This window comes from Anarhichas minor, unplaced genomic scaffold (assembly GCF_050575085.1).
Source record: "Anarhichas minor isolate MPS153535 unplaced genomic scaffold, ASM5057508v1 ptg000043l, whole genome shotgun sequence".
NCBI lineage: Eukaryota > Metazoa > Chordata > Actinopteri > Perciformes > Anarhichadidae > Anarhichas > Anarhichas minor.
In genome coordinates, this window is record NW_027466489.1 from 5,694,252 (window position 1) to 5,706,502 (window position 12,251).

Here is a 12,251-nt window from a genome sequence, read left to right on the forward strand (position 1 = left end):
GTACCTCACAGAGAAACCTTTTTGTATTTATTTAGGATTAGAAATGATTGCTTTGGCACTATCTGGTGGTAGCACCGAGAGTGATAGCGCAAACTGCCAATGAATGAATTGGCTGACAGCAACACATACTCCCAACAGATATTTGTTTCATTTTTCTACAAACTGAGAAAGCCAAGACACCACTCACACTCACGCTCATTTTATTAAAGACATTTCAATCCTCAAACCTTCATCTCAGACTGAAACATTAATAAAGTGATCGACAGTGAGCAGGAGTTTTAGTTTCCTTCATGTCATGAGACGTGCATGTCAACAAGACTTTCTGGTGTGCAAAAACGTTGTAGTATTTTTTATCCTAACAAAAGCCTGAATCATTCTATCATAATAAAAACAGGACACATATTAAGTTAGAATCATTACAGATAGAACACTGTGGTCTTTAAATGTTTCAACACATAACTAACTACATACTCTGGTGGCAGCGTGTTCCAGTGTAACCAGCCTCACAGTTGCACTGGCCCGTCACGGCGTCACAGCTGCCGTCTCCGTTTCTACAGTCGCATGTTTCTGCGCAGTCTTCCCCCCAGTGGCCTCCATCACAGCCTGCAACAGAAGAATCCCATTTGAGTGTCAGACAATAACAATGAGTGTTAACAAATGCCTTCCAGCGCCGTTACCTTTCCTGCAGTTGTGTCCAGTCCAGCCAGGAGCGCATGTACACCGCCCGCTCACCGGATCACAGCGAGCGTTGTTCTCACACACACACTTCATTTGGCAAGCTTGACCAAAACCTCCACTCGGGCACGCTGCACAAGGAAAAATAAAAAAATTGAAAATCAGCAAGACTATTCTACCAGAACAAACTTCACCGGATAGCATGAAAGCACAGCAAGTTCCCATCACAGCTTTGTTTCTGTGATTCAGCCGTCAAATGAGGCTTTAAGAGCCAGTGGTTTTTTGAAATGGAATTATATTTGTTCTTCCCAGTGAAGTATATCTGAGGTGGTTTTCCGGCAGCTGAAGAATTTTAGCTAACGTCCTCGGAGAAAAACTGCTCCTCTGTCTTCTGACATCTTGTTCTATTTCTTGTCCAAGCTGCACCACTGAGAACTTTCCATATTCCACCGTGCTGCTGCCATCCCTCCTCAGCTGGTTGACTGTCAAATGCATTTTGCTGTGGAAACCAAAAAATGCAAACCGCTGATACTCACAGTTCTGGCAGAATCTGCCCATTAACCCTGGAGGACAGTTACATGACCCGTTGTGTTTGTCACACACGCCGCCATTCTCACAAACAGGGCAGGTTTCTGTGCAGCCTGGTCCCCAAAAACCCTCGGGACACACTGTGAAAAAGATACACATTTTTATCAATTTTATCATGTAAAATATGCGTGGTTATTTACACTCAAAATATATTTGCACTCACAGTTCTCACAGTGCTTTCCCGACGTCCCCGCCGGACACTTGCATCGTCCCGACACTTTATCACACGGGGCGCCTGTGCAGTTACAAGGATGGACGCAGCCTGCTCCAAACATTCCCGCTGGACAGTCTGACACGGGACACATAGAAGAGCCTTGTCTCAACACGGGAGGACAAACACTTAGCGTGAGGAAAACGCGTTCTCTGTAGGGCCACCTACCCTGATCACAGTTCTCTCCATGAAGACCGGGAGGGCATTTTCGTTGGCACACTCCAGTCACATGATCACATGACACTCCCGGTGGACAGGAGCACTTTTTCTGACAACCGGCTCCGTACGTACCTGGGTTGCATTCTAGAAGAACGGGACAGAGCACTCAATTACCTTGTTATGACAACTGTTATATGAGAGAATGGAAATCATCCTCCTGCTTAGTAATAAGTGGCTCAATGATCTCCTCAATGCTTTTCTGCCTTTGTTTAGAGGGGATTTGGTTCTCCTCCACTGACTCATACTGTACATTTGTTACAGTTTTGGCCCCCTTTACTGATTATATCAGAAAGCAAATGGACTTGACTGCATGTCGACTGTATGTCGACAGGTGTATCAATGGTGGGGGTTTGGACTTGAGTTTTGCTTCCTTTTTGCGTTTTTTCTTCATACGTTTTGTTAAAACAACATCCGTCATCTGTAATCCATGCTGTATTTGTACAGTAATAACACCTCAGAACAGAAAACAGCCTACGGTAAATGTAAGTACGGTGTGTTGATGAGTCGTTGATGATCACTGCGATAGCGTGCTCACCTTCCTTGCAGGTGTTGCCCTGGTAACCCGATTTACAGACACAGGTGCCGTGGCGGCGGTGACACTCCAGAGTGTTCTGCTGGACACACTGACACTCCTCTGAGCAGCCGGGACCAAAGGTCCACTTCGGACAAGCTGAAGGACAATAAACAAGGAGGAGATGGCGTCATAACAGGATGTTGCACAAAGCAAAATATGATGTGATGTTAAAGTTATAGCCACAATAGGAGAATTTGTAAGCCTTTTTTATTTCATTTGGATACTTGAAATTGAATGCTAGTAAATTTCAGAGAGTCTGACAAACAATACTTTTATAATCCCGGGTTATAATGTTAAATGGGATTTCAAGGGTGTGAGTCTGTTAATGTTAGGACAATGAGACTTACGGAGGTGGCAGAAGCGTCCGTAGAGTCCAGGATCACACAGACAGGCTCCGTAGGTTCGGTGGCAGCGCCCGTTATTGGCACAATTACACTTCTTATTGCACTGCTTCCCATAGAAGCCCTTAGGACAGCCTGCACACAGGAACACAACTCATAGTAAACTTAACTAGCTCCCACGGTGGGAGAGAAATGTTTTCACTGAAGACCCAAAAAATGTTGGCTTGGACAAATTGGGATGACTCACCATCCTGACACACGTCTCCACTGACCCCAGGAGGACAGCGGCAGCTCCCAGTGGCCGGATCACAGGTGGCACCATTTTTACACTTACAGGGGAAGGAGCAGTTTTTACCAAAATGTCCCTCGGGACAAGCTGTGAAATTGAAACATAAACGGGTCCATTACTGCTAATCTGTCATACGGACTAATTTGATACACATGCATATGTTTTTCAGCGTCTGTATATGTTTGAGCCAATCCTCACTCTGGTTGCAGACGACGCCTATCCATCCGTCAGGACACTCGCAGCCATTTTTCCATGGATTGCATTTTCCTCCATTAGAACAGTCGTCACATGTCAAACTGCAGTCATTGCCGAAAGTGTCATCCAAACACACTGAAATCAACAATAGTGAGAGTAATGAATGAAGTTCACGCTACTCTTTTACACCGACACCCATCTGAGTCATAACAGTTCACAGTAAAGGATGAATTTATCTATTTTAATCATATCTAAACTCTAATCATGACATCTGATGCTCATAAATAAAGTTCAGTAACTGCCTCAGAACACTTTCTCATTTGATTTCAGAGGTTATAAATATGTTCAAGGTTATGAAGTTTCAGAAAAGTTATGAGGTGCGAAGTTATCTATACACACTCAGGTCAAAAAAATGTATATATTTAAATTTGTTTTTGTCAACTTTCAGTGAAGTAGCGTTGCACATTAAATGTTGTCAAAAGAGTCCAACTTTGGGCGACACTCAACAGAGCCTTGGACTTCCTGTTACGGGTTGCCAGGACATATAAGCCTCAGCATTCCTGCCAAAGAAGCTGTGGTGTTACAGTGTGTACAGACAGTCTGGGAGCATGCAGCACAGTAATTAAGGCCCACCATGTGGTGTGTTCCTGCCTGCAGTAAATGAGTCTGTCAGACACCTTCACCTCCCGCGAGTCAGGTAATCAGATACAGGTTGCTCTTAATGATAATGAGCGGCTAATGGTTTTGAGGGGGAAAACTCACCGAATTTCTCTGCCAGGTTACTCTCGGCCCTCAGCTCCCCCTCGTCGTCTTCATAGTCGTCATAGCGCTCTAGGGGTTGGTTGTAGTCCTGCATCAAGGTGAGCAGGGGTTGAATGAGGGGCAACTCGATGGCAGCTCTGCTGGACAGGGCCTCAACTGTATCTTCTAGTGCTGTGGGGAGACAGACAAGAAGGAAGTTAGGTACACACACTACAATATACAGTGAATGCCATTTCATTTATGTTGTCTTTGAATAAATCTCTGTTTCAAAACAAGTGAACAAAAATACACCATTTTAATGAGATACAATTTTTTTTACAATTTGATAGTACGTCAAGAGAGGGCGAAGTAAAAAAGTAAAAAATAAGGGAGCTGTGATTGGCTGTTAATATTACTAAACCTGACGCCTATCCTGTTTTTTCCAGTTGTCCCATCGCCCCCATTTCATTAGCAGGAAGAATCAATGTTGTTAAAATGAATACACTACAAAAAAAAAAATCTTTTTAATTAATTGCATTCCGGCCCTTATTAAAAAGTATTTTTTTACAGACCTAGACAATAACTCATTTTATTTGGAACATAAAAAATACAGAATTAGAAAAGAATGAAAGAAAGAAAAAGTTAAACCTAGTGGGGTATGGGACTCCCTCACTTTCAGTTAGATTATTGGGCATGTAACATGCACGCCCTCTTCTTCTGGGTCCAACCATCCAAGCCTGATAATGATCCAGCCTGACTGCAGATTTGAGCAGGCGTCATATTACCCTACCGCCTTATCTCCACTTATTTTCTCTTCACTACCTTTGCCTTTAAATTATACAAAAGATAACCCAATTGTTACACAGTCCCTTAAAAAAAGCAACAGTTTGGATTGTAAATTAATTCTCCTCTTGCTCCTCCGTCCCTCAAACACATTTTTTCCTCCCTCCATAACTGACACGTCATTTGAGTTGTGGAAACATGTCGGTGTTGAAACTATGAAATCTCTTTACATTGATGGAATATTGCCCTCATTTGAACAGTTGCACATTCAATTTATTCTTCCACAATTCTTCAGATTTCTGCAAATCCGCAATTTTATTAAATCCAACACATCTTCCTCTCCTAGACTGCCCAACAATGCATCCATGGAATCATTGTTCTTTTGATCTCTTAGCTAAGGCAACAATAGCTTTTGATTATTTATCTAGTTTGCAAAACACTTCCTCAGTTATTCTGACATCTGCTTGGGAGATTGATTTGGGATCGGATATAATGAAGGACCAGTTGTAAGATGCCGATAAATGTACATATAGCATCAATATGTATCAGGCATGAACTAATATAGTTTAAGGTACGTCGTCTTCATTATTCCAAAGTAAAACTTATCCCGTGCCCTTAAATGACCAACTAATAGAAATCTATTTTCCAAACTATCAGATGTTTTTTGGGAACTTAGTACTTGATCCTTTGATTACCATATACAGCGTAACCGGAGACGATCGTCCTCTTAGACGAGCTACATTACCCGTGTCCTTATTTTTGGACACACAACAGCAACGAATATTCCATGCTGAATTATTAAGCAACATGAGCAACATGTGTTTTTGTTTATCTTAAGTCCTCTGTCATTCATTTATTAATGTCTTGTCCTTTTCTCTCTTTTGTTTGTAAAACACAAACTGAAAACCAATAAACACACAAAAAAAGAATTAAGAAAAGAGTATACGCTCTATGTTTCATCACTGCGATATCCATCCCAAGTGAACAACTCTGTACACAGGATGTTTTTTGCAGTACGATAACAACAGTTTGGCAGATTTTCCGTTGGCATGTTTCTGGTGTGATTCACACTTGGCCACTCTCTTTATTAAATGTTGATACTTACGGATGCAGGATTGCCGGTCCTCGTCGAGGCGGAAACCCCGGCGGCAGAAACACTGAAAGGAACCCGCGCTGTTCTGGCACGTGTGATCACAACCGCCATTCGATGCCAGACACTCGTCTACATCTAAACCACACAGACGCAACAAACAGACTCAAACACTTTTGCTACATCAAGAGAGAAGCCAAAGCAATTCAACTGAGCAGTACTCGCTTTACACGTTAAACTTAAACAAAGACAACATTGTGCATGTTTGCGTCGACGCCTTCGGAGTCAAACTAGAACTCTCCCAAATTCAACACGGGGAAATATTCAGTCTCATTGTATAGCACTCAAGTGTGAGTGCCATACACATACCATCACAGCTACATCCGTCTGAGTTGAGTCTGTATCCTGCTGAGCAGTAACATTCATAACCCCCGGGATAGTTGGTGCAGTCCTGCTCACAGCAGGAGCTCTGCTCTCCACACTCATCGACGTCTGCCAAACACAACAAGCAGGGAGACTCAAATTTGGAGCTGCCTGTAGTGATACGCTTCCCTGCTCACTGACAGAAATCATGCAGAATCATGCAACTTGTACAGGTTTAGCGCTAAAAACTGAGAGTCCTACATATCCCCCAAAGTCCCAAAAGATGATTTATCTTTTCTTTAACTTGCATAAAACATGTCAGAGGCTGTGTAGACTAGATCCCCGTTTTACTTTACTTTCCTCTGCCGTGGATGAGTGCTGATGTATTTTTTAAGTGTGCCTTATAATTTGTTATAAGCATTTTTTTTCCAGTCAATGCAAGTACCGGTACATCACAGCTTCTTACCAGCACAGGTTTTGAGGTCGTCGTCTAGCCTGTAACCTTGGTTACAGGAGCAAACAGGCCCGCTGGTTGAATGTTGGCAGCGGTGCGAGCAGCCTCCGTTGTGGTTCTCGCAGCTGTTCACGATCTCCATCTCGATTCCTTTAACGAGTTCAAAGCGAGATAATGTCTGTTAATTAAAGAACTCAAATACCTTGTAATAACTAAATATATCGTTTTTTTATGCATGTGATCGTGTTAATTAATGGAGTTCAATCCTACTGTAACACTGTTTTCCATCAGATCCCAGCTCATAGGCAGTGTGACACACACAGGCGTAAGAGCCCAGTGTGTTGTGGCAGCCGTGAGCACAGGCGGCCTGTTCTATTTCACATTCGTCGATATCTGTGACAAAAATATGTTTAAAAAAAATACTGAATACAATGGAGGAATACATCTGATGTGCACAGGTTCATTTACATCAAACTAAATCCATGTTTGCACAAACTTTTAACTCAATAGTAAACATGGGCTTTCAAATTTGCTTTTCTGAAGTTTTCAACTGTATGAAACAGTCTTTGTCAGCAGACAGAGTGTCCAGCTTTATGGTGGGACCAACAAGTTTCAGCTAAGTGTTGCTGGAGTTTTAACCTCTCCAGACTTTTTCCTTTCTCCATGCATCTTGAAAGTTGGAGAAGTTGTGCCAGAAACCCCCACTCTGCTTCTGCAGCAGACCGAGTTTGCCCAGTTTACATGGAAATGTAGTTTTTCCAATTTCTATTTCTCTGCTGTTTTCAATCATCAAACTTTTGAGCCAAAGTGGAAAATAAAATGTTAAAGCGCTACGAAAAAATAAATTTAAACCTCTCTACAGCTTTAACTCCATGTCAACTGGGTAAACTTCATCTGCTAAGGAACATTAGTGTGCGATGATCAAAAGCTCCAGAGCAGCTACTAAATGTGGCAATACTATTTTGTAAACCATTTTCTATGTTTATCTTCTGATATTTCCGTCACTTGATTAACTCTGAGCTACAATAATAATCATTATAATGTCATAATGTTTGTTACTGGTGAATTTACCTTCACAGGTTTTCCCGTCTTCAGCCAGGATGTAACCAGCTTTACAGCCACAGAGAGCTTTCCCACCATCAACCCGACAGCCATGCATACAGCCTCCGTTTTGATCTGCACAGGGATTCTGCACTGCAACACAAAAAGCACACACTCATAAATATAAATCCAATGGTGACAGTCAAGTGGGGATCACTTCTGGCGCACTGGTGGAGAAACCGTAAAAACTGACAACTTAAAGCAGAGCAGGTGGAGAGCTTTAAATTCACTCTGCCACCTTGCACCTCAACCTCATCTCTATGTTGTCCTCTCTGCATAGTTATGTGTGTTTGACAAGTGTAAGCCTGTCCAGCACCTGGGTTGAGAAACCTTCAGCTCTGCAAACATTAGAGGAAGCTGTTCTCAGCCAACAATTACAAGGTGAAAGTATCTGAGAGACAGTCATTTAAAATCCATATATGTATAATTTCCCACCTGCAGAGAACTGTACTCAACTAGGCCCCAGAGATCAGAAACATTAAAAGAAGAAAGGACATTAAAATATTAATTTCAGGAAAAAAAACAACGAGGCAGACTGCTGTGATTCACTCCAATGTCTCATTCCATGGACGACAGTTAATCCTGCTCCAGCACAAACATGCTGTCAGATAATTACAAATGGCAGCAGATACAGAAAATGGGTTTTTAATGTTATGATCATCTCCTCAGAATCCCACCCACATAGTCTTCCAAAGTGCTCAGATTTATTGGCACTCTTTCCTTAGTCACCGATCCATTTATTGTTTCTCTTTTCTGTCCTGTGTCAAGTGTTGATGTGTGTCAAGTCTTCCCTTACGCCACAGTTTCACTCACATTTACAATGCTTGCCATCCTCTGCCAGTACGTAGTTTGCCTTGCAGCGACAGCGGAAATGAGCGGCAGACTGCTGCATACAGTAGTGTTCACATCCTCCGTTGCTGATGGCACACGAACGAACAGCTGAGCAGAGGATAAAAAGGACAAATAAGACGTGACAAAAGGGTAGAAAAACTTAAATGAAGGAACAGAGAGAGAGAGAGACATGAGAAAATCAACCATCTTTGCAGAAAACAAATCGATGCCTATAAATCCAAATTGCAGTTTTATATAACTCTTTCTGACTTCTGATTTGACTGATTTGATATTTCTCAGAGGTCATGACCGCTGTACTGACATTCCTACAATCAGCGAATACCTCAGAGAATTGCTTTGCTCTGAGCCACAAAAGATCCATCTCCAAGGAAGAGCCAACAATCACAGAGACAGGACCTCTGTGGTGGACAACGCTCAATTACTGATGAGATTGAAGGCAGAGCCAGCTCAATCATCTTCCCTCCGTCGGCATCTCTCTTTTTCGTACAGCAACAGATGAAACCCCGGTAGTCGGCCTGGACTCGACCCCTTTAACGAAAACAGCAGGTATAGAGAGGCAGAACAGCCGGGCGTCCTCAAAGCCGGTGTTTTTCATACTCAAAAAAGGCAAGAGTCAAGATCCATCCATCACAAGTACACGTCAAACTGCAGGGAGCTTTCCAGCTCAAATATTATTCAGCCACACGCTAGGTGTGTGGGATACATCTGACCTGTGCTGGCAGATCAGCAGCTGGATAAGACAAGCAGAGCTGAGACTGAATTGATTTGAGGACATCTGCTCTTCTGTTTCTACCCATCACTCTGTGCTGCTATGTGCTTTCCTTTGTCCAGTATGCAAGTGGCCATGTTGTGCACAGTGCAAAAAGAAAAACTTTCATTCACTTTTTATGAGACAGTGAGATTTCAGAGTTGACTTTAGTAGTTGGTCTATTTGTGAACATGCACACACTTTGCAGCTTGCCTCTGCACAATCTGAACACGACAATGAGCAGAGGGGTATGCAGCCTCACAGACAAGTTTCACCTGGGAGTCAGTCCAGATGTGCACTATTATTGGTGCAATCAGTCATTTCTTCATGCAACAGCTGTCACAAAAGGGCACGGTAGGGACAGTTGGGTCCCAGCTACAGTGTCTCTTCCGTAAGACAATGAAACAACTTTGCATTACGAAGCCAAGAAACACATGAGTTCCACTCTAAATGTCAGGACACTGTGTGTATACATTCCTGACTGCTGAAAGTGGTGCCAGGTTTATACTCTTTTTCTCCATCAGCTATTTCTGAAAAATCCAATTCTAATGTATCTGGCATGACAAAAATAACATACAGGTGCTGCATAAACTCAGCGGAGGTCAGGAGTAACGGGATAACAAGCAGGTTTATGTGAAGCTCATGTGAGCCTTGGAATAACACTCAAGCAGAATTTAATGGAGGGAAAGGTTGTAATTACAAGTAAACGAAGGTACGGAAACCACGGCCAACTAAACTGATAAATCAACTCACAGTTTTCTACATTCTCTCTTAATAATTCTGGTACTTTGTTTTAATTGCAAGTACTTATACAATGTATAGGTGGCTTTGTATATTTGTAAAGAAAGATTGAGCAGTGGAGGGGATCAAGACATCATTGGACAAGTTCAAACAAATTGCCCATGGACATTTTTTAAACCTAGAGAACAGGGTCACAGAAAAATGTATATATAAAAATGCATTTGCGCTTGTTAATATATTGAAAAGGAGAAGTAAAGACAGAGCATTATTCTATGTATAGACAATCTAGAGCTTAAATTAGTAGTCAGATGACTAGTAGGATAGTATTTTGTTCCTTTATTAAGAGTAGACAGTGGAGAGATGAAACAGGGACGAGAGACTGGGGCAACGAGGTCGGCAACTATTTTTGATAATCAATTAGTTGTGTAAGAAATCTGTCAAGAAACAAATCATTGGTTCCGGTTTCTCAGATGTGAGAAGTTGCTGCTTTACTTTGTCCTGTGTGATTATAAACTGAAGATCTCTGGGTTTTGGATTGATGGTTAAACATAATAAGCAATTTAATGACAACACCTTGCACTCAAGGAAATTGTGTGTTGGACATTTTTCACAATTTCCTCACATTCTATCCGCCAACCAATAATCGATAGACTCATCAGCAGATTAGTCAATCATGAAAACAGCAGTTAGCTGGAGCCTTATACAAATGTGCTCCAGTTGATTCAGTCACAGGAAAACATCTTTCTGCAAGATATCCACTGAGGGGAATAAAAACTGCACTGACTGTAACTCAGTGCGGTTTTGCCAGCAAACTTTATTTTAATCATCTCATAATGGGGCTTTTTGTCAGAATCAAAGGGGTCTTCTTGTGCAACATCATGAATGTGGTTTACATGATTAAGTGCCCATCTCAAAAAGCATTTGTGGCAAAACTTTAATGATATAATGACCAAAAAAACAACACTCACAGTAAAGACTTCCAGAGGACTAGTTCCTCTGAACCAGTGATTCATTGTTTATGTGAGTTTTGAACAAGTGTGGCCACGTTACAAAGGGGAAACTTTGCAGGCCGTCATACTCTGTTTCTAATAGGATAAAGGAAAGATGAAACCTCAAATCAAGCTGTGATTGTAACATCACATCACAGTATGCTAACTAAGACCTAAAAGGGCCAAAGTATTATTTCAGTGGGCAGACTTGATAGTCTTTCCAGCTAGTACAATGTGAGCACTGCCACACAGTGAATGGTCCTTACGCAGGCAGGTGCGGGCGTCCACGTGCAAGCGAGAGCCTGGGTTGCATTCACAGTGGTAGGAGCCCCTGGTGTTCACACATCTGTGCTGGCAGCCTCCATTATGGACCTGGCACTCATCGATATCTGTACGGAAGGAGGGGAAAAAAGAAAAAGACGGAAGCAGACAGAAGGAGAAAGAATGGAGCGAAATTAGTGCAATTTGACTAAATCCTCTTATTATGAGAAACAATTGGTTGCAAGAATAAAGACCAGATGAGCTGCCAAGCTGAGGGAGGAATTTAATGCAGGTTTTAGGGTAAGGATGTTCTCCGAGAGGAAAGGAGATGATGGATGAGAAGGGAAAGTATTCTACAAGTGCATTGCAGCTCAAACAAACAAATTCCCCCATGTGGGAACAACTACTGAACATTTAAACCCCAAATTTAAATTCCTTTGCTTCTTGTCAAAGTCCCTTGGGTGCAGCAAACATATGGAAGCTTAAATCAGAGGATGCAAAACATACACATTCCTCTCAGCCGTGCCTTGAGATTATAAACAAATAAAGTGTCTGGGAAAGTGATGGCGAGGAAAACATGACTGCCTCGCCGTGTGAGAAGATTCAAATGAAACAAGCCGTGTTCCTAAACATTTCTTATTTTAGGGGTCAAAGACTAATACATTGTTTTCTCAGTTCCACAGCAGACCCCCCTGTGAGATCAGAGCTGATTTATGAAGTCCTGATATGTTTGGACTTCTGCTAACAGCCCAATCTGCTGCCATAATTATCGTGAAAAACAGGACATGAAGTTGAACCCACCTCACCTCCAGGCCAGTGACAAGTTACTGGAAATGTTGCTGGCTGATAAAGTGATGTGACACATTAAAAAGGTGAGTGTGAATGCACTGTGTTTAAAAACAGCCAACACATCAGTCAGTGCCAAGTAAGGTGTCCGATTGAGAAATGTTTTGTTCGGTGCAGTTCTGGCTCCAGGCCGCTATTTTCAGCCAGAAACTATTTCAAGAATTCAGAGGAATTCCAGCGAAAAAGAGCT

At 42.2% G+C, this 12,251-nt stretch overlaps 1 protein-coding gene across 2 annotated transcripts in view; it reads right to left on the reverse strand.

Moving 5' to 3' along the window:
• The window catches only part of megf6b (multiple EGF-like-domains 6b), a 55,868-nt gene that overhangs the window by 8,599 nt on the left and 35,018 nt on the right, over nt 1–12,251 (reverse strand). Inside the window, exons 6-22 of one of the 2 annotated variants that reach the window (XM_076110449.1) lie at nt 11,221–11,343; nt 8,438–8,563; nt 7,595–7,717; nt 6,794–6,916; nt 6,536–6,673; nt 6,076–6,198; nt 5,722–5,844; nt 3,855–4,025; nt 3,096–3,227; nt 2,856–2,984; nt 2,615–2,743; nt 2,229–2,363; nt 1,643–1,777; nt 1,427–1,552; nt 1,212–1,343; nt 678–806; nt 472–603 (exon numbers count right to left, since the gene is read on the reverse strand). In XM_076110449.1, the coding sequence (XP_075966564.1) occupies nt 472–603; nt 678–806; nt 1,212–1,343; nt 1,427–1,552; nt 1,643–1,777; nt 2,229–2,363; nt 2,615–2,743; nt 2,856–2,984; nt 3,096–3,227; nt 3,855–4,025; nt 5,722–5,844; nt 6,076–6,198; nt 6,536–6,673; nt 6,794–6,916; nt 7,595–7,717; nt 8,438–8,563; nt 11,221–11,343 (2,229 nt within the window). Of the gene's footprint in view, nt 1–471; nt 604–677; nt 807–1,211; nt 1,344–1,426; nt 1,778–2,228; nt 2,364–2,614; nt 2,744–2,855; nt 2,985–3,095; nt 3,228–3,854; nt 4,026–5,721; nt 5,845–6,075; nt 6,199–6,535; nt 6,674–6,793; nt 6,917–7,594; nt 7,718–8,437; nt 8,564–11,220; nt 11,344–12,251 lie in introns of both variants that reach the window. The other variant, XM_076110448.1, reaches the window with a different exon arrangement.